General features: G+C 53.5%; 5 protein-coding genes and 1 non-coding gene across 6 annotated transcripts; 3 read left to right on the forward strand and 3 right to left on the reverse strand.

Moving 5' to 3' along the window:
- Window positions 1-955: 955 nt before the first annotated feature.
- BO70DRAFT_342866 (putative serine/threonine protein kinase) lies at window positions 956-3,955 on the reverse strand. Its single transcript, XM_025541392.1, has 4 exons — window positions 3,467-3,955; window positions 3,302-3,416; window positions 3,087-3,256; window positions 956-3,042 (listed from the first exon to the last, which is right to left on the reverse strand). Exons 1-4 carry the CDS (start codon window positions 3,911-3,913, stop codon window positions 1,177-1,179), a joined length of 2,598 nt encoding a protein of 865 aa, XP_025396339.1. The 5' UTR covers window positions 3,914-3,955; the 3' UTR covers window positions 956-1,176.
- Window positions 3,956-6,764: 2,809 nt separating this feature from the next.
- BO70DRAFT_365148 (aminotransferase-like domain-containing protein) lies at window positions 6,765-9,103 on the reverse strand. Its single transcript, XM_025543992.1, has 7 exons — window positions 8,638-9,103; window positions 8,536-8,572; window positions 8,456-8,487; window positions 8,184-8,394; window positions 8,053-8,129; window positions 7,182-8,006; window positions 6,765-7,131 (listed from the first exon to the last, which is right to left on the reverse strand). The coding sequence occupies exons 1-7, from the start codon at window positions 8,788-8,790 to the stop codon at window positions 6,877-6,879; spliced, it is 1,590 nt and encodes a 529-aa protein (XP_025396340.1). The 5' UTR covers window positions 8,791-9,103; the 3' UTR covers window positions 6,765-6,876.
- A 2,009-nt stretch (window positions 9,104-11,112) lies between these two features.
- Window positions 11,113-12,644, forward strand: BO70DRAFT_122405 (amidohydrolase family protein). Its single transcript, XM_025537966.1, has one exon. The coding sequence runs from the start codon at window positions 11,364-11,366 to the stop codon at window positions 12,420-12,422; it is 1,059 nt and encodes a 352-aa protein (XP_025396341.1). The 5' UTR covers window positions 11,113-11,363; the 3' UTR covers window positions 12,423-12,644.
- Window positions 12,645-13,624: 980 nt separating this feature from the next.
- Window positions 13,625-13,737, reverse strand: BO70DRAFT_t272. Its single transcript has one exon. It is a non-coding gene; the product is annotated as a tRNA-Pro (tRNA).
- A 1,060-nt stretch (window positions 13,738-14,797) lies between these two features.
- On the forward strand, window positions 14,798-16,847 carry BO70DRAFT_365152 (PAF acetylhydrolase). The gene has a single exon (XM_025543993.1). The coding sequence runs from the start codon at window positions 14,862-14,864 to the stop codon at window positions 16,389-16,391; it is 1,530 nt and encodes a 509-aa protein (XP_025396342.1). The 5' UTR covers window positions 14,798-14,861; the 3' UTR covers window positions 16,392-16,847.
- Window positions 16,848-17,470: 623 nt separating this feature from the next.
- Window positions 17,471-19,648, forward strand: BO70DRAFT_431935 (kinase-like protein; the record flags this gene model as incomplete). The annotated part of the gene is made up of 4 exons (XM_025548275.1): window positions 17,471-18,127; window positions 18,184-18,995; window positions 19,369-19,441; window positions 19,503-19,648. The coding sequence occupies exons 1-4, from the start codon at window positions 17,509-17,511 to the stop codon at window positions 19,646-19,648; spliced, it is 1,650 nt and encodes a 549-aa protein (XP_025396343.1). The 5' UTR covers window positions 17,471-17,508.
- Between the last annotated feature and the right edge of the window lie 173 nt (window positions 19,649-19,821).

Consider the following 19,821-nt stretch of genomic DNA (forward strand, 5'->3'; position numbering starts at 1 on the left):
TTACCGCGGTTAGACAGATCAATCGAAAGTCAGAGTATGAAAAAAGAAGAGAAAGGGCAGAGTAGGTTCCATCTTGTGTGTAGTGAGTGAGTGGGGGGTATGTGACAGACGGAGAAATGTGATAGGTAGGATTGATGCATAGAAACCCATATCCGTACATGTACATCCGGATCGACAGGACGAACAAACCCAAACCAAAATAGATAAAGAGATGCGGAGTAGACATGGACGGAGACACATTGGAAAGAAAAGAAAGAAAAGGTCAATCAACACTCACCGGCTCCCCCGCTACCACCAACAACTCCTCGCATCTAGCCGCGCACTGCTTATATTGACTCTGATGGTAGAGGCGCTTGATCTGCTGCAGGGTGGGCGGCCAGTTCGCTTTCTGGGATGGGGATGGGGATGGGGAGGGAGAAGCGCAGGGGGGTGTATGGGTATAGACATGTGAATTCGGGGGCATGGTTGATTGCGTTGAGGGTTTGTTGGTTGGCTGTTTTGTTGAGGTGATTGGAGTTGATATTGGTAGGATAGGATGGGTGGGATGGGATATGATGGAATGGAATGAAATTGGAGTAGGATGGAGTGGGATTGGAATTGGATAGAATTGACAAGAATAGAAGGCAAGATGAGGAATCCGAAACAAGGAAGAGACACGTCTGGCAGATCTGGCTCAGTGAGGCATCTCGCATTGGATGTATAGAGAAAAGACGACGGACGCGTCACGTCTTGGATGACGCGGTGGCGTGGCGGGTGGAGGCTCGGGTTTGGGGTTCGTTTACTCTCGCGCGCGTTGGGGAGGGTAAACAATGGGGTTGGGTATGGGGTTTGGGGGGAAGGGAGAGAGAGGGAGTGCTATGCTGGGGATTTCTGGGGTTGGGTGAGGAGTGAAGGAGTGAAGTAAGTAAGATGGGGGAGGGAGTATGTTCCACTGTGTCATTCGTAACTCCATAGCAAATCCACATCCGAATAGATAAATCATAGCCGGCTCTCAAGACTCCCCTTCCCTCCCCATCTAGACACCACACCCCATCAGAAGCAGAAACATGCGAGATCCTTTTCCAGATGCCATGACAACACCGCAGCCATAAACATGCACGATAATCGTAACTCGTTACCCACCAGCCATAGAACAACCCCATCCAATCAACAATCAACAAGCATATGTGCAGACCATCACTCCGAATGCTCCGGTGTCGAGCTCAAGTCCGATCTCACCTCCGGCCCAATACTCACCCGCGACAACGCCTCATTTGTCGCATTCAACGAATCAATAAAGTTCTCCAGCAGCCGGTCAAGCTCCCCCGCCATTGCACGGTCCCCCGCACCAGCATCAAATGTATCCAGCTGCGGCAAGGTAAGTTCAGGGAAGAGGATCGGCTCTCCCTCCGTAGTAGTAAGCACCGGGAAGTTATTCCTCGCGGTAGGCAGGGCATCCGACATAGACGCAGAGGCAGGGGGCACGAAAGGGAAGTTGAGGTCGAGATGCTTCGTGGGGACAGCCGTGGGGAATGGTTCCGACAGCGCGGGAGACCGGTCAGCGTCGGCTCCGGGTCCTGCAGTGGGCTTCTGCCAGATCTCGCCGGGGTCTTCTGCGTCGGGGCCGGGTCCATCCATCACGCTGGGTTCGTAGTCATGCGGCGCCAGGGGATCGACCATCTCGGTGGGGTTGTTCTCTCGACGTCCGTCAAGAAGACCGCCGGTAGGCGTGGAGGGACGATCGAATCGGAAGGGATCGTAGGCGTCCTCTGAGCTGACGGATGCGTTGGACTCGGAGCGCGATGTAGAGGGCCGGGAGTCTCCCGGTTCGCCGATCACGGAGTGTCGGACTGTGGCGGATGTCTGCATGTCGATGATGGGAGCTTTGAGGGTGTCGTACCGACCTGCGTCGACGTGGCTTTCTGGCCCGTCGTCCGCGGGTGCGGTCATCACTGGGAACGTCCATTCCATGGTAGCTCGTTTATCTGCCGTCTCGGGCTCCGCGGGCTTCGTCTCCGGCGCGATCTCGGGCTCGGGCTCGCGGGCTGGCTCGCCCTCCTCGTCTGGAACTTGCATGAAGACAGGGAACTTCCAGTCCATGGTGGGAGGACGGGGAGCGGACGGTTGGAACTCTTCGGGGTCCTGATTGCTGCTCACGCCGCTGCTGGACGACCGAGAACGACCGTCAATCGAGTTCCGGTGCTGCCGGCCACTGGTCCGATTCGCCCGAATGGTGTCGGCATCTGCGAGCTGGAATGGCTGCGCGGAGGTAGCGCCTGCGGCATAGTGCGACGAGTCGAAGGAGCCGATGTCGATATCGATGAAGGTGGAAGTGACGGACGACCGATCGGTATCTGTGCGGAGTGGAAGGTCGGATACGGGGGGCTTTGGCTCGATGGGCACGAAGTCGTTCTTGGTCTCGTACTTGTAGCTCGGCTTGTCTTCGTTGAACAGACCTTCCATTGCCTCGGCCCCGCGACGGACGCGCTCATCAAAGTTCGCTTTATCTTCAGTCGTCATCTCCCCATCCGAAGCGTCGTCCCCAGCCTCGTTCTCTGCACCAGTCTTGGTCGTCGGGCTGATCTCGTCTTCCATCTCGGCCAGAGAGGCGGCTAGCTGATCCAGGTCGATGACGGAGAACCGACGCTCGAATCCATCCGTCGTGCTGAAGTTCCAGTCTTCGTCGTAGTTGGTTTCAGCGCCTGGCGCCTCTGCAGCCGCAGCACCTCCAGGGTGGAACAAAGAGATACGCTGGCCTCCTCGCTGCGACCACTGGTAGTAATTCCGGACAAGCTCGCTGAGGGAGGAAGTGGGATAGGCTTCCTCGGTATCAGCAATATAGGAGTGTGTCATGACATCGGCCATCGAGGGGCGTGAAATCGGATTGGATTCTAGCGCATAGGAAACGAGACTCTTGAGGCCGTCGCTGTACTTCGCATTGTCCAGCTTCGGGGTGTTTCGGGTCAACTGCCGGCCAATCTGCATCCTCTCGCGAAGGTTCGAGTTCGGGGGATTTCCTGTAGCAAATTCGAACAGTGTGCACCCGTAGGCCCAGACGTCGATCTGCGAAGTTAGCAGGGGCTGTCTTCATCGGTGGACTGACTTACCTCGCTACCATACTGGTGGGCTTCACCACGAGTTGCAAACATCTCTGGGGGCATCCAGTGTGGCGTTCCAATCCAAGTAGACCGTTTGTCCATCTGCGATTGAAGCACCCCTGCAACACCAAAGTCACAAATCTCCAATCTTCCTTCTTCATGAATCAAGATGTTTGCAGCTGCACCACGTTAGCACTACTCCGCACAGACCACGACAAACACACCTTTGATATCGCGATGAATGATGCCGGCATCGTGGATAGCACGCAGCCCTGCGGCCAGTTCTCGTGCAATGGTGATGATATACTTATCTTCCAGCCGGTCGCCGGTCGCTCGCATCTAGCAAGATCAGCGCCCACAACAGGACGACAGCAATAAGCCCAACTTACCAAAGTCCTCACACTCCCACCCGGACAATACTCACAAACCAGCCACAGCTGCGAATGGATCGAAATCGCCTCAATCAACGCGTTGATATTCTTCGCGCCCGAGTCTTTCACCTGCTTCATGACCTTCGTCTCGCGGATGAAGTCCTTAATCGACTCATCCCGAAAATCCCGAACCGACTGATAGTCCATGGAATCAATGTCCAGCACCTTGATGGCCACCACCTTGCGCGAGGGAAGCTGGTGACCCTTGTACACGCGGCCGTACGAGCCCTTGCCGATCAGTTCCTCGAATTCGTACGGTGGACACTCGGTTTTTGCTCGTCGACACATCTCCTGGACCGCCACGCTTTGCTCGCGAGCGAGCTTCATGGCTTCGGCTTTGTGCTTTGTGATGGCCGCCACGGCGGACGTGGGGTCCAGAAATCGCGAGCCGCGCGAGGGATCCATGGTGGGTTTGGGGAGCGGGGGCGTGTTGAAGTAGGAGGAATAGCGGAAGGGTTGTAGAGCGGCTTGTGCGGACAAGGGATTGCAGCGAAGAGGATGCCAAAGGACGTGAAGCGGACGCTGGTGGAGAGGCTGGGACGGGACCGACGGCAGAGGAGATTGGCGTAGAGGGCGTAGGAGGAGATCTCTAGTGGGACCCCGGAGAATCTGGTCACTGGGTAAGCGCACGAAAGGCGACAAGGGAGAAGCGTAAAAAAAGGTGCTGGTACAGGTAGAAGCAGGGAGATGGAGGGGAGGCGAAGGGGGAGTCCTCGTGGGCGTGGGGGGCGGCGCGGAAGGCGAAGACGAAGACGAAGACGGACCCTCCTCGGTCTCGCGGGCTCCACTCACGTATGGCAGCGGCAGGCCACCAACTCGATATCCCGGGAAATGCGTGAACAGAGGCGGGATTCCCAGCGGAGGCACGTTCTGGAGCAAGGGATCGGCGAGCTGAATGGGCTGGGCGCGGTTTTTGTCTGCTGGCACACCCCGGCGGGTCAGGATGGTGCGGAGCGTCGCAGACAGGCTGTTGGACTCGTGGGGATCGGGCGGAGAGCGAGAATTGGATGGATCGCTGAGGGTCCGGCGGCCAAAAAGACCCCGGCGAGTTCGAATCTCAGTGCCAGCTGCAGTCTGCACTTGTCCGTCGGACGCCGATTTCTGGTGACCCTTCGTGATCCTTTTGGTCTTGGTGGACGGATCCTGTTCCTCGCTGGCCTTGCGTCGGTGACCAAGAAGCGCCAGGTATCGGTGGCTGTTCAGATCAGGAGTGCTCGCGGGCTTGGATGTATTGCTCGGCAAGCCGGACGTATAATGGCCAGGGGAGGGGAAGTCGATGTCGTATTTCTCTCTGAGGTTGCGTCTGGTCTCTTCGGCCCGATGAATGCGTTTGAATGGCCAAAGTCTGGATGGTTCAGTAAGAACTGTTTCTCGTGTTATGAGATGGCAAGTGTCAACGCACCCTTTTGAAGATCGATCGACGGTGGTACTGATATTGCTTTCAAACACTAGATACTCGTCAGTTTATTCCAGTCCACGCTGGTCTCTTGCTTCTCACCTTGCCGCAGGAGCTCGGGGGTAGCTGGCTGGACGCCCTCGAGGCTTTCAGGATCAAGATGTTCACAGAAACGGCTTCGCTCACGGAAGCACGGTAGCTGGAACGGGCTGCAGCAGATGTTAGCTTGTCTGGACAAACAAACTGGGAGACGTCAAACATTTCACGGCCTGGGTGCTGCAGGTCAGAAGGCGCACCGGACATGGTTAACAACCAGAACAGTCTTCGATCAAGAGTGATACAGATAGCGCAGATGGCAACAAAGATGAACAGAACAAAAACAAAGATAAAGATTGGGTGTGGAAGAGAGGAGGAATGGCGGAACGAATGAGAGTGGAGAAGAATAGAAAGAAAAAGATTATGTGAGAGATCATAGAGACGAAGGCGAGAAGAAGAGGGAGACACAGACGCTAAACAGAGGTTGGGAACTCAGTCACTTACATCTAAGTCACTGTAAAAGTTTCAAAAATAGAACTCGTCCCGTGTCTTGGGTCGAGACCTCGAGGGAAACTGTTATTCCCGTCACTTCTTTCCAGCTCTGAAGGATGACCACAGCCTATATACCCAAGCTTTATATAATATAGCTAGTATACTATCACCATCAGCTCAATGCTTAACAACCCCAACACAACTGCTCCAGCAAATAGCAGCATTCTCACCTTAATTAATACAACATTGACACCCAGCACCTATATCGAAGATGTCGGAGATATCGGAGATAGAATTCAATACAGAGAGCTAAAAGGCAAGTGAAGCTCCCACAGTCCCGTGATGGATTCCAGGTGGGGCCCACAGCAACAAACGTTCGTAGCTGATAGTGAAGCCCAGTTCAGAGTGCAAATAATGCCTCACCCAACAACTGGGCAGACGAAGTGATGAATATTGAAAGTTTCTTTGTATATAGGAAGTTGGATCCACGAGAACGTGTTTTCCACGATGTAACAGTCGCTGATCTGAGGCGGGGTAGGTGTATTCACCACTATACTGATCTAGAAATGGTTAGCCATGGATAGTGACAAGGGTTTCTAGATCCACCATGCGAAAGGCGCACGTGGCAAGAGCCGCAAACAAGCCCAGAAAGCAGACGAGAGGAGTAGGATCTGAGACTTAAACAGCCCAGAGCCAAACACACGTGGTAAATACAAAAAGTATCGGTCGAGGTTATACAACCTCAGGCACTCAGGGCTCCCTTTATAACATCACGTGACAGTATCGACAACAGGCTGGAAACCCAGCATCTCGAGGGTAACAGAGCCCCTCCAGCTCAAGGACACTAATATCTCCCCTCCCAGTATTAAAAGACACATAGACTTACCAACAGCAATTCACCAACCAAACCAGCTGGTCTAACCAACGGACAAAAAGGAGCCGAGGAGCCGATCTCCAAATGGGAGCGGAGTGAACAAATAAAGGGATGTGCACAAAACCAAGAAGGAAAAAAAGGAAATCTAGGGTATCAAGGCAGCAAAATCAAGTATTCAAGTCACAGGATGCATCATCTCCGACCTGTATATGTCAACATTCTGGGAGGACGAGTTGAGAAGCACCCAGGAAAACAGTAGTCAGGGTTGGGCAAACGTCCGATTAAAGTTCCAGATCGTTCGGATGCGATTGTGGATCGCTGGCGGAACATTGTTTTCGAGAACTCCGGTGCCGGTCGGTGCGTGCGTTTCGAGAGGTTGGCAATTAGTCGACTTGCTGCTTTCTTGGGGTGGATTGGAGGTGTTACGGGAAGCCAAAGAGTGGTAAGAAAAAGGTAATCCAATGTGTATATTCAGAATGCTTGACGCCAGACCAAACATGCAAAATCTCTATCTTCGTGCCTTATCTAAGTATGTCTTTCTATGGTAATTACGGTCCAAGCCGGGTCTTTCTACAGACCAAACTGGGCCCTCAAAGCGTCACCGAACCGGTGGATCGCTTCAGCGATGTTGTCCGAGCTGGCAGCAGCAAAGGTGGCGCGGAAGAACATGTTCTCCTCGTTGGCGTCACCAGCCCTGAACCAGCTGCCGCGAGACACAAGGACCCCGTTGTCAACGGCGGCGTGGAAAACCTCCTCCTCGATGGCTTGGCGCGTCTTGCCGGATGCAAGCCCGGGGTGCTTCTTCCAATCGACCTCGATCCAGTGCTGATCTGTTAGCTTGGAGTTGTGAAATAGGACAGTGTTGGGACACTTACAAACATGCCCGCGGCGGGGGGGATCCACTTGGCAATGTCACCGGGGAGGTACTTTTCACACGCGTGCATCATGGAGTCTCTGCGACCGGTGTACTGCATGCGCAGGTTGATCAGCCAGTCCAAGTAGCCGGCGTGGCCCCAGTGTTCATCCAGCAGCTTGAAAAACATCAGTTGCACGATACCGCTCGGGTTCTGGGCGGAGGTCTCGCAGTTCCGGACGAACCGCTCCACCACCTGCTCCGAAGCAACGATCCAGCCGGTTCGCGATCCCGGGGAGAGGACCTTGGAGAAGGACTCGACACGAAGGACACGGCCGTCGACGTCGAGGCTCAGGTAGGACGGGACGAGAGATTTGATGAACTCTTCGTGGCTCGCCGGGGGCGGGACAGGCTCGCTGTCGGGGCCCGCGTAAGGCTGCATCTGCAGGAAGTAGTACGGCTCATCCTCGATAATGAAAACGTCATGCTTCTGAGCAACCTGGTATACGGCCTTGCGTCTCTCCACCGACTGGGTGGCACCCGTGGGGTTCTGTCCGGTGGGGATCGTGTACAGCACGTGAGGCTTGCGGGCACCCCGAGCAGCTTCGTCCCAGTTGCTGAGCACCTCGTCGAGAGACTCGGGCAGGAGACCTTGTCCGTCCATACCGACTGGGGCCACGCGAATGCCGAGGGGCAGCGCCGTCTCCTGGGCGCTCGAGAAGGTGTATTCTTCCATCAGGATGTAGTCACCCCGGTCGCAAAGCATGCGGAGTATCGTGTCCCACGCGAAAGTGCTACCGGCCGTCAGGCAGCATTGCCAATCGGAATAGGGGGGGTTATGAATGAGCTGCTGGGATTAGCTTTTGCCAGATTTCGTAGGGACGGCCACGTACTTCAGTGTGTTCCGTCACAAACCTCAGCAGCTGCGGGGTTCCCGTAGCCTGTCCATAGTTCAGAGCGACCTCCAAGTCTGCCGGGAAAATTACTCAGTATTCCGCGACGTATCACGATGGAAGCCACTCACCAAAGATGCTCTTCCCCTCACGCACGTCACCCTTATTCGCGGTCAACACCGCACCGGAAGTGTGGGTCTCCTCCGGGGTGAAGCCAGGCGCCGTGGGAACCTTGACGGACAGTTGCTCGAAGGGAAAATATTCCGGGGAGGGGAGACCGCCGCCCAGGGAGATGAGGCCGGGGTTCTTGAGGTATCTCGCCGCTTCCTTCAGGGTCGAACTCTAAGCAATGACCCAGGTTAGTTCCGGGTATATCTCGACCAATGTCTCTCGGCGGACTAACCTTCCGGGCCTTCGACTCGATGGAGAAGATATCTTGAGAGAATTAACAGGTGGTCGGAATAGGGCAATTGGACGACTCACGGTCCCAGCGCTTGGACTGAGGCTTGGTGTAGCAGTGCTAAAACAAGGGGAAGGTTAGCCTTTTGCCACCGTTGAAGTATATCTTTCAGAAAAGGCACCAACCTGGCTCTTGAACATGTCACTGTTCGTGGCCGGCGCAATACCCGTGGGAATCTGGGCGCTTTTGGCCCTCAGGGCAGGGATGGCATCGACCACCAGTGGGCCGGAAGTGGGAGCCGAGCCCACGATCTCATCTACGGCGGCGGGAGGACTCATTCTCGGAGCAAGGATATGAATTGATCGCGGAAGTCTGTTCAGGGGGGCGTATGGGTGGTATAAACAGGGCGCAAGGTATCTGCGGGCAGCCGGACACTTGCAGGGACAGAGACGAAAATGAGGGTATTGGGACGGGCGATGGCGAAAGGGAGAGAGACTGGAGTTGGAGTCACGCAGGCGTCCGCTTTTTTCTCCGCTTAAGAAGGTGGGCGGACCGGTTCCGCCGAGGAGCCATCCATTGGGTCGATTGGCTCGTTGCGACAGTCGACGACGCACGCGAGAGGCCCCCGCTATGAGGGAGTCAGGAGTCAGGAGTCAGGGACAGTGACAGCAGCAGCAGCAGCAGCTCCGTCGGCGCAGCTTCACCGCGTTTTTGTTATCTAATTCGGAGGAGATACGAGCGCTCATTTGACGCGATGTCACGCTCGTCAGCCCAAGGGCGTGTATGAGACAAGGTACTCCGTACTGTCATCGGGTACCGTATTGGAGTTCCCGCCCTGCTGCAGTGCCGCGTTCCGTTTTGCGGCCTTCCCCAACTGCGTCCCTCTATCACGCCGTCACAAGGGGTGGCTGCATGGGCCTCGAGCCGCCATTGGCCTGTCCGGAATGAGCTGGGAGCTCTTTGCTATTTGCGCTGCACAATGGGATCCAATCATCATTGCATCGAGCGCAAAGGTCAAGCACAGAGGGGAAGCGAGGGGAAGCGACGGGCGGTACCGGCAATACGCCATCATTCGCCAACCCCGCGCCTAGATAAGGCTATCGCCGGGACCGGAGCACTTATCGGCACAGGCCCGCGGCCATCCGAGTCAGGCATCAACTCTGCCTCATTCGGACGTGGCCGCTTTTAGAGGGAGCCGGTCAGGTGATCTGGTATCAGCAGTGGGCTAGGCGCCTGGCGAGGAGATTGTTGCGATGTTTCTCACATTCGATCATCTTTCTGGAGTTCATATTTCCATTGGGTTCGGTATATTGGTACTTGAGGCTGGGATGGCCTGCCGCAGATAATGGTGTCTTTGCGCTGGTGCAGATTAGTTTGCTGTGGTTTGCACATTACTGCCGCAAGAGGCCTATCTAGCCTAGATGAGGAAAGAGCGCCTCTATTGGGAGGTACAAAGGATAACACTGCGGGCAGCTTAGGTGCTTCCAGTTAGACTTACTTATGTAGTGGATATAACCACCCTGTTTATCTGTTGGTAAATGTTTCAGTTCAAGACTAACTAACGGGATTGCTAAATTTCACTTGAAAAGGTTACTGATATTCCGGGTCTTGACCCTGAAGACGGAGTATACGCAGCTAAGTTATTTATTCTCTCACCCGGGTTAAAAACCTGTATCCGGTCTAGTAGTGTAGTGCACTATTGCAAAAAGCTATAATCGCGTCGAGCTATAGTTATATCTTGGCCACAGCAGACGGACCCTGCTGCAATCTAATATGACTGGACAGCATATCCATTCAGGCAGTCAGTCAGCAGCCGTCCCAGCAAGTTAGCCACCTTAGTAATAATGGAAGAATTAATGACCATGCAGATGATTTCGACCAGAAGCATCCAAATGGCCCACAGAACGCTTATGAGCAATCTAGAGAACCATATGTTGATTAGCTTGACACACTAGAGGAAATTTCGAAAAGAGGAGAGACCCTACCACGGCACTGGGCTGAATCCCAGAACTGCTACTGCTACTACTAATAGTCAACGGACCAGCAGTAAAAGAAGAAGATGCAACAGTGCATTATGCCCTTGAGGGGTTCTCCTCAGACCTCAGGCCCCCAAGGCATTAAGGCGCCCATAAAAGCATCAAGGCAGTAAGGCATTAAGGCAGACACGGTCTGTATATATATTAGCTTTGCCCCCGCTTGCGGGGTATACTACTCTGCAACTACTACCAAAGTTTGTTTCGAAGCATGATGCCACGACGAGGGGTTTCAGGTCGATCATGCCAGTGGGCTTGGCGTATCTAAATGTATCATCATGACTTACTGTCACCCTAGTTTATCTGGACCGGAAATTGACGGCGCTCATTCAGGCAAGAGGCCACCGCGAGGTGACCCCTCCACCATTGATCTAGATGGTTCTCTGACCCTTTTCCTATCACAAGCAAATACCAACAATTGGGATACCGCCGGAGACCCCTGTCGGAAATTGCTCACTGCCAACCATCGTCACCTACGTCAAACCTCCACAACAATGAGCTTTGAACAAAATAACTATAGCCCCGGGGAACTTACCGGATGTGTCTTATAGACATACGTCAAGACGAGGAATGATTGCCCGAAAGCTAATTTGAGGAATCTGGAACTTCCCCTCTCTCTGCAACCCCGTTGGAACTGAATTCCAACCCATTCAACCTCAATGTGCTGGAGCGGAAGATGCACCGCCCTCCTCCCAACAGAATATCCGGTGGACAATGGACTGTATCACAAGGAAGGGGGCTGGGTATAAAGACCTTCAAAGTATTCAAAACCATCCAACTTTTTTCATAATTCCCCAAACTTTTAATTAATACCCAATTGCTTCTTGAACTACCTTACACAGTACCCCTAACCAAGCCAACCCACCCAATCAATCGCAATGCGTGGAAAGATCACCCTCGAAGAAGCCTACGAGATCCCCTCTGAGGCCGACCAGAGCCGCGAGCAAGCAGCCCTGTACATCGCCCCCAATGAGATCGAGCGTTATCTCCGGCAGATCAAGTCGATCACTGGTGAACGACTCGAGATTTCCGAAAAGCACGGCATCGGCTACACCGTCCTTTCCCTCACCGTTCCCGGTATTCAGGGCATCAAAGACCGCCAGAAGGCTGAACGGCATGCCACAGAGGTCAATAACTACATTCATGAACAGATCAAGGATCACCGTGACCGACTAGGAGCCTTTGCGGCGCTGTCGATGCACGATCCCGCCCAGGCTGGCCGGGAACTCCGTCGATGCGTGAAGGACCTCGGCTTCCATGGCGCCCTGTTGAACGACGTGCAGCACACCGAGCAGGAAGAGCGGCCCTTGTTCTACGATCAGCGCAGATACGACGAGTTCTGGCGCGTGGCAGTTGAGCTGGACGTGCCTGTCTATCTACATCCTGCCGCGCCGACGGAGTCAAATTACAAAACAGCATACGAGGGCCGGAAGTATCTCGTTGGACCACCTCAAAGCTTTTCCAACGCGGTGGGATTGCATTTGATGGGGTTGATCACAAACGGTGTCTTTGACCGGTTCCCAAATCTGAAGGTAATCGTGGGCCACTTGGGCGAGCGCATCCCATTCGATTTCTGGCGCGCGAATCACTGGATCGAGGACGTCGAGCGACCTTTGGCCAAGAAGAACGGCGACACCATGTGCCAGAAGAACCTGCTGCACTACTTCCGTCATAACATCTACGTCACCACCAGCGGACATTTCAGCACCCCGACCTTGCGGTACGTGGCCGAGTATATCGGCTCCGATCGAATCATGTTCAGCGTGGACTACCCCTACGAGAAGATCGAGCACGGATGCCAATGGTACGATGACAAGCAAAAGGAGATCGAAAAGGCGCTGGGAGGCCGCGACCAATATGTCCAGGTTGGCAGGGACAATGCCAAGAGCCTGTTCAATTTGACCAAGTATCATGATTGTGATGCTCCTGTTGAGTGATCTTGCGGATTCGTTGGATTTGGCGTGTTGGGATCGCAAAAGCAGGTCTTCATGGTTTTACCATGCGTGTTTTTACTGAAACTCCCAAGACAAAACCCGGAGGGTCACGTTCTGCGACCTTTCCCCTGAAGTTGTATTTGGCTTTATCAGCTGGCCTTCCTTAATGTTTCCTTAAATTGTTCCCACATCTGCGAGTGAGTTAGTCTTTGAAATCGATAGTTGGCGTTCTCACATCCGTGCTTAAAGAAACATAGTGGCAAAGCACCAGCCAATCCACGAGCGTACAGGCAATCCACACAAAAGACGACTGCTGAGTACCATGAAAGCGAGTGGCAGCCCATGCCCCAAATAGAGATGGTTGTTGCCATTTGTACTCTCTTCAAGATCTGCCTCAGCCATCGGCATCTACGCGATTTCCTCTTGTGCGCGAACGAAGACGTTCCGGATGTAGGCTTTGGGGATGACCAGCGCATCGCACACGGTAATCTAGCTTCATTGTGCCTGAGATACCTCCAGTCTCCCCGGGCGCGATCATGTCTGAAGCTGTTGCAACTAGATACCGAGGTTAATAGCATTGGTGGGTTGGAATCAAGTTTGAGTTACTACTTGAAGCGTACGCTGGAGCTTCCGATTTGTCGAGCATGAGATCCTTAGTTTTAAGGAAAGGGAGCGGTCCAATGCTTTGCGCACTTGAACGTTTCGAGACAGGTCGGCTGAAGCAGGATCAGTTCGGTGATGAGATTCGGGTCGTCTTGGATCGCGGCGATATTTCCATACTTTTCTCCTCGAAGTACTCCTCTCTAATAGCCGCGAGACTATGGAAGAAGATGCATACGAGGCACGGGTGATTGCGGTCGAGGGTAAGAAAAGCGGCTACGTGGATTTGTTGATCCGAAAGGGGGGGGGCAGATATCAACCACAAGTCACTGACGATGGAGACCCAAACGCCTTTATACCAATCAATATATAGGGGCGACAAAGATACCGTACGGTTTCTGTGGGACTGGGTTGATATGACTGCTTCGCAGAGGTTTCCTTCCTTTCCTACCTATCCCGTCTCCTCTTGGGGGCACACAAGCCCTCCATCCTACATCCCTCCTCCACTGTTAGTGCACCGGATCAAGACTAGATAGATAGGGATAGATAGATAGACCAAGCAGTCCCTCCCGGATACCAAATCAAAGGGCCGAAAAAAAAGATATGGCCCGAATCGGGATTCGAACCCGAGACCTCCTGCATTTCAATCTTATGTATATAAGAGGAGTAATTCCACATAGACCCCGAAGCAGGAATCATACCACTAGACCATCCGGGCAGTGGTGGTATCAGTGGCAAATCTAATTCACTTGCCTCAAATGAATCACTAAAAAGGGGAAAAGTCGACGGGATAACTATCGCTGACAGGGTTGCGGACAATAGTTAGCAAAAACTCGTCTGGAAGGATCACTGATCCCGCTGACTATGACCATTTGACTAGTCGATCGGGTTTAGTTGAAGGTATGGATTCGGATATTCGAATAGTATATAATAAAATCTGGGAAATACGGAATATTAACGTCAGTGGATACGAGTATAGGTGAGGTGAATCAATGTTCCAGTTAGGGCTAACTATTCTATCCGCATATATTGATAAGATGTGTTTTATACTGTACGAATCCGTACTCGCTGCCTCAGCCTTCCCTTCTGTGATATGTGATGTCTGCTTTTCATGGATGTCGATATTTCGCGGTCGCTCCAGCAAGAGAATATAGCGTAGAATTATCCAGGCTTGAGGGGATTGATTTTTCGTTTGTGGGCGCTTTCGATAATACTGACAAATATCAGCTCAACATCAACTGTGGGATTACGAATGGGCGTCCCCAAGTCGTACCTACAAAGTGCTAGCTATACTTGATAGTCAGATTTTCGGCCAATGCATTTGTTACGGGTCGTCGCTCACCTCCTTTGCTGCCGTCGCTGGGATATCGGAGTTTTGTCCTCGTTTCGATTGTGCTACATACAAGTAAACGTTTGGACATATCTTGCTGAGGAGTCTTCCCATCAGGAAGAATCCATGCCATCAAGCAAGAGGAGGTGGGAGGAAACTCCTGGTCGTGTAGATAGGGGTGTGCTACGATCACACCCGTCTCCCTACAGCCACGCCCTCTGCCTCCCTATTGAAGAAGTTATGAATACACCTAAATATGATCTTTTCATATGAACTAGCCACGTGGCAGATCCCATTTTCATTATATTTAAGAAGTTAACTATACCCAGCCAGGCTGCCTTACACGTGACGCAGGCAGACAGGCAGAATAAGAATAGTCTTGTGGCGGTGGATAAAAGCAACGGGGCTGTACGTCAGTGGAAAAACACGTGGGATCTACGTCATCGATCCAGTGTCAGCATACATAAAAGCACCGCAATCCACAAACTTACGAGCACACTAGTATCGCCATCATGAGCAGCATCAGTAAACAGCCGCCTCTTGGCGAGGCCCTTGAGTTGGAGCTGCGCATTAGCGAAGACTCGCCCATCGAGCAGACACCGCAGCCCCGATGGATGCGTGACTCGCGCCATCACCACCGACGGTTCACTTGGCGGTCCATCCTCTTTGGCGCCTTCTGTCTTTACGCCCTCTACTGCTTCATTCGGGGCTCACCGCTCTTTGCTTCTCCGCTGCCATCCTATACAGGCCCTTACGGGGTCGGCGCCGTCGATCTAGAAGTACCTCTCAGCGGCGGGCCTGAACGTGTCGTCGACGCTGCCGTCAAGAGCACCGGACAGCCGGCCTTTGAAGTCGAGACACTCCTGGCCACTGTTTACTACCCGACCGACCGCCACTTCCGCTCCCGCAAGCCCCGGTACCCATGGATCCCACGCCCCATCAGCCTCACGGCCCAGGGATACGCCCGTGTCGCCGGTGTCGAGAATTTCCTCACTCGGCCCATCTTCACCTTTGGCCTGTGGGCTGTGGGGGGCGCCGTCAGTATCCCCGCGGAGGTGGACGCTCCGCTCCTCAACGGCGAAAAAGGCCTCGAGGCTTTCCCGGTGACTGTCTTCTCACACGGCGATGTCAGCTCGCGCACCGACTATACCAACTTCCTGGGGGAACTCGCTAGCCGCGGACATGTCGCCTTGGCCATTGAACACCGCGACGGCAGCGGGCCCGGCTCCATCGTCAAGACCTCCGCCGGCTCCCCGGGCCGCCAAGTCCTCCCTCTCCGCCCCTCCGATATAGACCTCGACCTGGACAGGGACGCCTTCAAACGCGCGCAGCTCGCTTTCCGCGACGTCGAGTTCCACGCCGCCGTCGACCTGCTCCACGCCATCACCAACGGCACCCCGATCCCCAACACCCGCGACCCCATCACCACCCTCCCCTCCTGGGCCGGCCGTCTCAATACCACCCTCCTCACCCTAGCCGGCCACTCCTTCGGCGCCACGGGCGCCCTCCAAGCCCTCACCACTCTCTCCTCCTCCCCAGCCGCCGGGCTGATCCTCGACCCCGGTAAATCCAGCGGCCCGCTCAACCCCAACGCGACCGTCCCCATCCTAGTCGTGCACTCCAACTCCTGGTCCCGCACCGTCAGCCCCTTCTACAACCGGCCGCACTTCGACACGGTCCGCGACCTCGTCCGCGCCATCCCCGCCCCGTCCTGGTTCCTGACCAGCATCGGCACGGCACACCCCAGCGTCACCGACGCGCCGCTCCTCGAACCATTGCTGCTCAGCTGGACGACCGGCGCGAATCTCGACACCAAGGAGGCCCTGCGCGAATATGTCCGAGTTGCCGACGACTTCTCGCTTTTTGTAAGAGGCGGCGACGAACGTGGCATTCTGGTCCAGAAAACTACCCATCAGCTGTATGGTGAGTGGGTGAGTGAGGAGCGAGAAGAAGAATTCCCGCGTGACTTGGCGAGACTCTGGGAGGTGCATGTTACTCCTGAGGATCAGACGAGGCCGATGGGTCGTCCTGTAGAGTTGTAGTTGGTCCTGTAGAGCATATATATATTCATAAATCGATATATATATCACCTGTTTTCAGCAATGCGGAAAAGAGCATAGAGACTGGCATTCAGCATTTCGAACAGCACCTTTAGGTCATCCAGCAAGTATCAGAGAGGGTTCTTGTCGGCGGGTTGGTGCCTGAGCTTCACGCCTGCCCGTGACTTCCTCCGCGCGTCTCGCAACCACTTCTTTCTTTCGCTCTCTTCCTTTCTTCCTCTCTTTCTCTCCTCCTGTCTTCAGACTAGCTAGCCACCAATGGTACTGGATTCGTTCTCTCTGGGTTCGATCCTCCACTTTGGTTAGTGCCATTGTATTGGTTGGAACTTAAGGAGGGCTTGGCCCGGCGGTGGCCTAGGACTCAGCCGTTTCTGTTAGGGGACCGACTCGAGCTGAGCTTGTAGTGTCGTAGAGCAACTATGAGATTATTGGGGTTCTATTATACAGGGAGTCTCGGAATATCAACATATATAATTCTCGCTTTTAGTTTTGCCGATTCAAGCCCTCTGATTGGTCAGATTGTCAGTTTTCACGTTTTAGAGTCTCTGATCAGCCGGTTGATTACGGGTAGATAGTCCTCCTGTACTCTGCCATTGATTGTGGTGGTTTTGTGAATGGTCGATCTAAAAAAAGAATGGACCCGTGAGAACATGTCTTCGGCCTGCATGATGAGGATGGGGGAACTCACCGAATTAGGACGGCCCTTGGATGAATCAGGCGATGGCAAGGTAACGACGAGCAAGGTTGGCGGTATCTGGTCGGAAGAGGAAGTAAAACCTAACTAGATTCACGGTCGACATGATGGGAGGGGAGAGCAGGAAAATGCGGGTTGATTTTTTTTTTTTTTTTTTTTTTTTCCCTTTCAGAGGGAGAACACATGCTAATATAAATACTCTTTACCAGTCATTGGGCAAGTGCTCCTTGTCCTTAACCGAGAGTTTGACTTGCATTGCCGCAGCATCGTCAAGCCAGGCAGTGGTGCCATTTGGTTGGCCACGGCTGTATCTCGTCCAAGCCCCGCTCGGAGTCGGGGACGCTTGAGCCTGGAATCAACTTCCCCATGAGTCTCTCCCCGTAGTGTGCTTCTGCACTGCGAACGATGTTTGCACTTGGATGCCTGGCTCGGCCCACGGCATTCCGACAATCTCTTCTTCCTTTTCTCCACGCGAGGCGCGTCCTGAAAACCGGCAGAAGCATTACGACCTTGATGGAGCCCAGCAAAGTCAAGTACGGCTACATCGATCCCGACGACGTCGAGCGCGTGGACTATTACGTTCCCGGTGGCTACCACCCGGTCTACATCGGCGACGAATTCCACAGCGGTCGGTACGTGGTTATCCATAAACTCGGATTCGGTCGATCAGCCACGACATGGCTAGCAGAGGATAAGCAGAATAGTCGAATGGTTGCTTTGAAGATTTCCACTGCGGAAGCCGCAGAGCGCACTGCACACGAGTGGCAGTTTCTGACACAACTGACACAGGCCAACTCACAGCTTCCCGGGAATGCGATGGTACAGACCCTGCTTGATTCTTTTCTCTTCTCGGGACCGAATGGCAGCCATCGGTGTTTAGTCATGGATCCTGCGAGGGTCAACATTAATGAAGCGAAAGAGGCCGCAGACCATCGGATCCTTCATCTACCCGCCGCAAGAGCTATTGCCGCACAGCTTGTACTTGGGGTTCAATTTATCCATTCCCAGGGAATTGTTCATGGTAGTATGTAGTTGGAAGCTCATATTTTCACTCCAGAGCCTCACATAATAAACACGTAGACCTTCACCTGGGAAATATTCTTCTTCGTCTCCCGCCCAGCCTCCAGCACATGACTCCTAATCAGCTATATAAACGGGCTGGGAAGCCCGAGAAGGAGCCTGTCATTCGTTGCGACGGTGCCCCTCTCGATCCCGGAGTTCCCTCGGAACTCATTGTTCCCCTCTGGCTTGGCCTCGGAAGCGACGAAATTACTCTATCAGATTGCCCTATTATCTTAGCTGATTTTGGAGAAGCATTCAACCCCTTTATAACCAAAACCTTCATATGTCATACTCCACACCTCCTTGCACCCCCGGAGGCCTTTTTTGCTGGTCCTGATATTGAGGCGGATGATTGTCTTTCCTTTCCCGCTGATATATGGACCCTGGCATGCACTATCTGGGAGATTTTTGGATCCGCGCCCCCCTTTGAGGTATTTGTGCCTGGACGGGATAGCGTCACCAGGGAACATGTTGACACGTTCGGGAAACTTCCGGATCGATGGTGGGGGAAGTGGGAGAACCGTGGGAACTGGTTTGATGAGGATGGGCGGAAAGCTGTCAAGGAGGACTTGAGGCAGTATTATACTAACGATGCCAGGGACTGGGATCAACGGTTTCCTGCGTGCATACGGGGTGCACGACGGCGGACGAGCAAGATGGAAGAGGTAGATTTTGGGGTTTGGGAGCAGGACGAGGAGAGAGCGTTTGGTAGAATGGTCAAGTCGATGTTGGTTCTTGAGCCGAGGAAGAGGGCGACGATCGAGGATGTTGTGGGGTGCGAGTGGATGCGGAAATGGGGGTTACCTGAATTGCGTAGGATGGAGGAGAAGGTAAGAAAGAGAGGGGGAGAGATTTGAAGATTGAATGGGTAAAGATCATTATATATATACTACTGACTTGGTGCTGTAGAATAAAATGTTTCCAAGCACCCAAATAGGTAGTAACTTAGTCATGATGACGGCACTTCTTTGATACAGGCTGCTTTTATTCTATTTATTTTATTCTGATCTAGCACCGCGGGAAGACTCTAGATTTAATAAATAAGTTTATTTAAAAATAGCTGCGAGGGGACGATCCAATACATCTATAACGTATACTACTGGTACGATTATCGATCGGTCTGTGATCTTAGTTAGGATGGTGAACGCTGGCTCGCTAGGAAGCATTGCCACCACGTTGATGGAGAAGTACATTGGTTTCTAGTCCGCGTACCTCCTGGATCTGTGTGCCATTCTGGTCACGGTGCTAGTCGTTCAGCTCGCGAAGCCCAAATTTGGTACGCCACCAGAACTCATTGCTCTCGGCCATCGAGAGGCCCTTTTCGCTGACCTCGACAGTCCATCCCGCTACGCACGGCTCTGTTTTTTCCCGAGCAGCTCGCTGTCTCTGGTATGCTGCTCTGGGAGGGGTTAAATCTCTCAAGGGAGTGGAGCCTGAGGAAGAAAAGAAGAGTTTGGTGGGGTCTTTGAAGTTTCGCACGTGATGCATTGGGCATCAAGATCATAGATGATTATGGAATTAGAATGTCGCGGTGGAAGCGGGTGTGACGTGTTTTGGTAGCCTCCTACGGTCCCTGGAGTTATGTATCTGGCGCCTGCCGCATCGATTCCTTGCTGTAGGCTCCCCCCACAGTCACCAAGGCCGATATCATGTCTG

The sequence above is a fragment of the Aspergillus heteromorphus genome, assembly GCF_003184545.1.
Source record: "Aspergillus heteromorphus CBS 117.55 chromosome Unknown BO70scaffold_27, whole genome shotgun sequence".
NCBI classification, from domain to species: Eukaryota; Fungi; Ascomycota; class Eurotiomycetes; order Eurotiales; family Aspergillaceae; genus Aspergillus; species Aspergillus heteromorphus.

Excerpts from the sequence above, each read along its gene's own strand:
- BO70DRAFT_342866 (XM_025541392.1), bottom strand. The coding sequence starts at position 3,913 with ATGGATCCCTCGCGCGGCTCGCGATTTCTGGACCCCACGTCCGCCGTG. Across the intron at positions 3,257-3,301 it reads CATTCATCGCGATATCAAAG|CTGCAAACATCTTGATTCAT; the intron begins GTGTGTTTGTCG and ends AACGTGGTGCAG. Across the intron at positions 3,043-3,086 it reads CCCACCAGTATGGTAGCGAG|ATCGACGTCTGGGCCTACGG; the intron begins GTAAGTCAGTCC and ends CTAACTTCGCAG.
- BO70DRAFT_365152 (XM_025543993.1), top strand. The coding sequence starts at position 14,862 with ATGAGCAGCATCAGTAAACAGCCGCCTCTTGGCGAGGCCCTTGAGTTG.
- BO70DRAFT_122405 (XM_025537966.1), top strand. The coding sequence starts at position 11,364 with ATGCGTGGAAAGATCACCCTCGAAGAAGCCTACGAGATCCCCTCTGAG.
- BO70DRAFT_365148 (XM_025543992.1), bottom strand. The coding sequence starts at position 8,790 with ATGAGTCCTCCCGCCGCCGTAGATGAGATCGTGGGCTCGGCTCCCACT. Across the intron at positions 8,130-8,183 it reads TGAGGGGAAGAGCATCTTTG|ACTTGGAGGTCGCTCTGAAC; the intron begins GTGAGTGGCTTC and ends TTTTCCCGGCAG. Across the intron at positions 8,007-8,052 it reads TTGTGACGGAACACACTGAA|CTCATTCATAACCCCCCCTA; the intron begins GTACGTGGCCGT and ends TAATCCCAGCAG.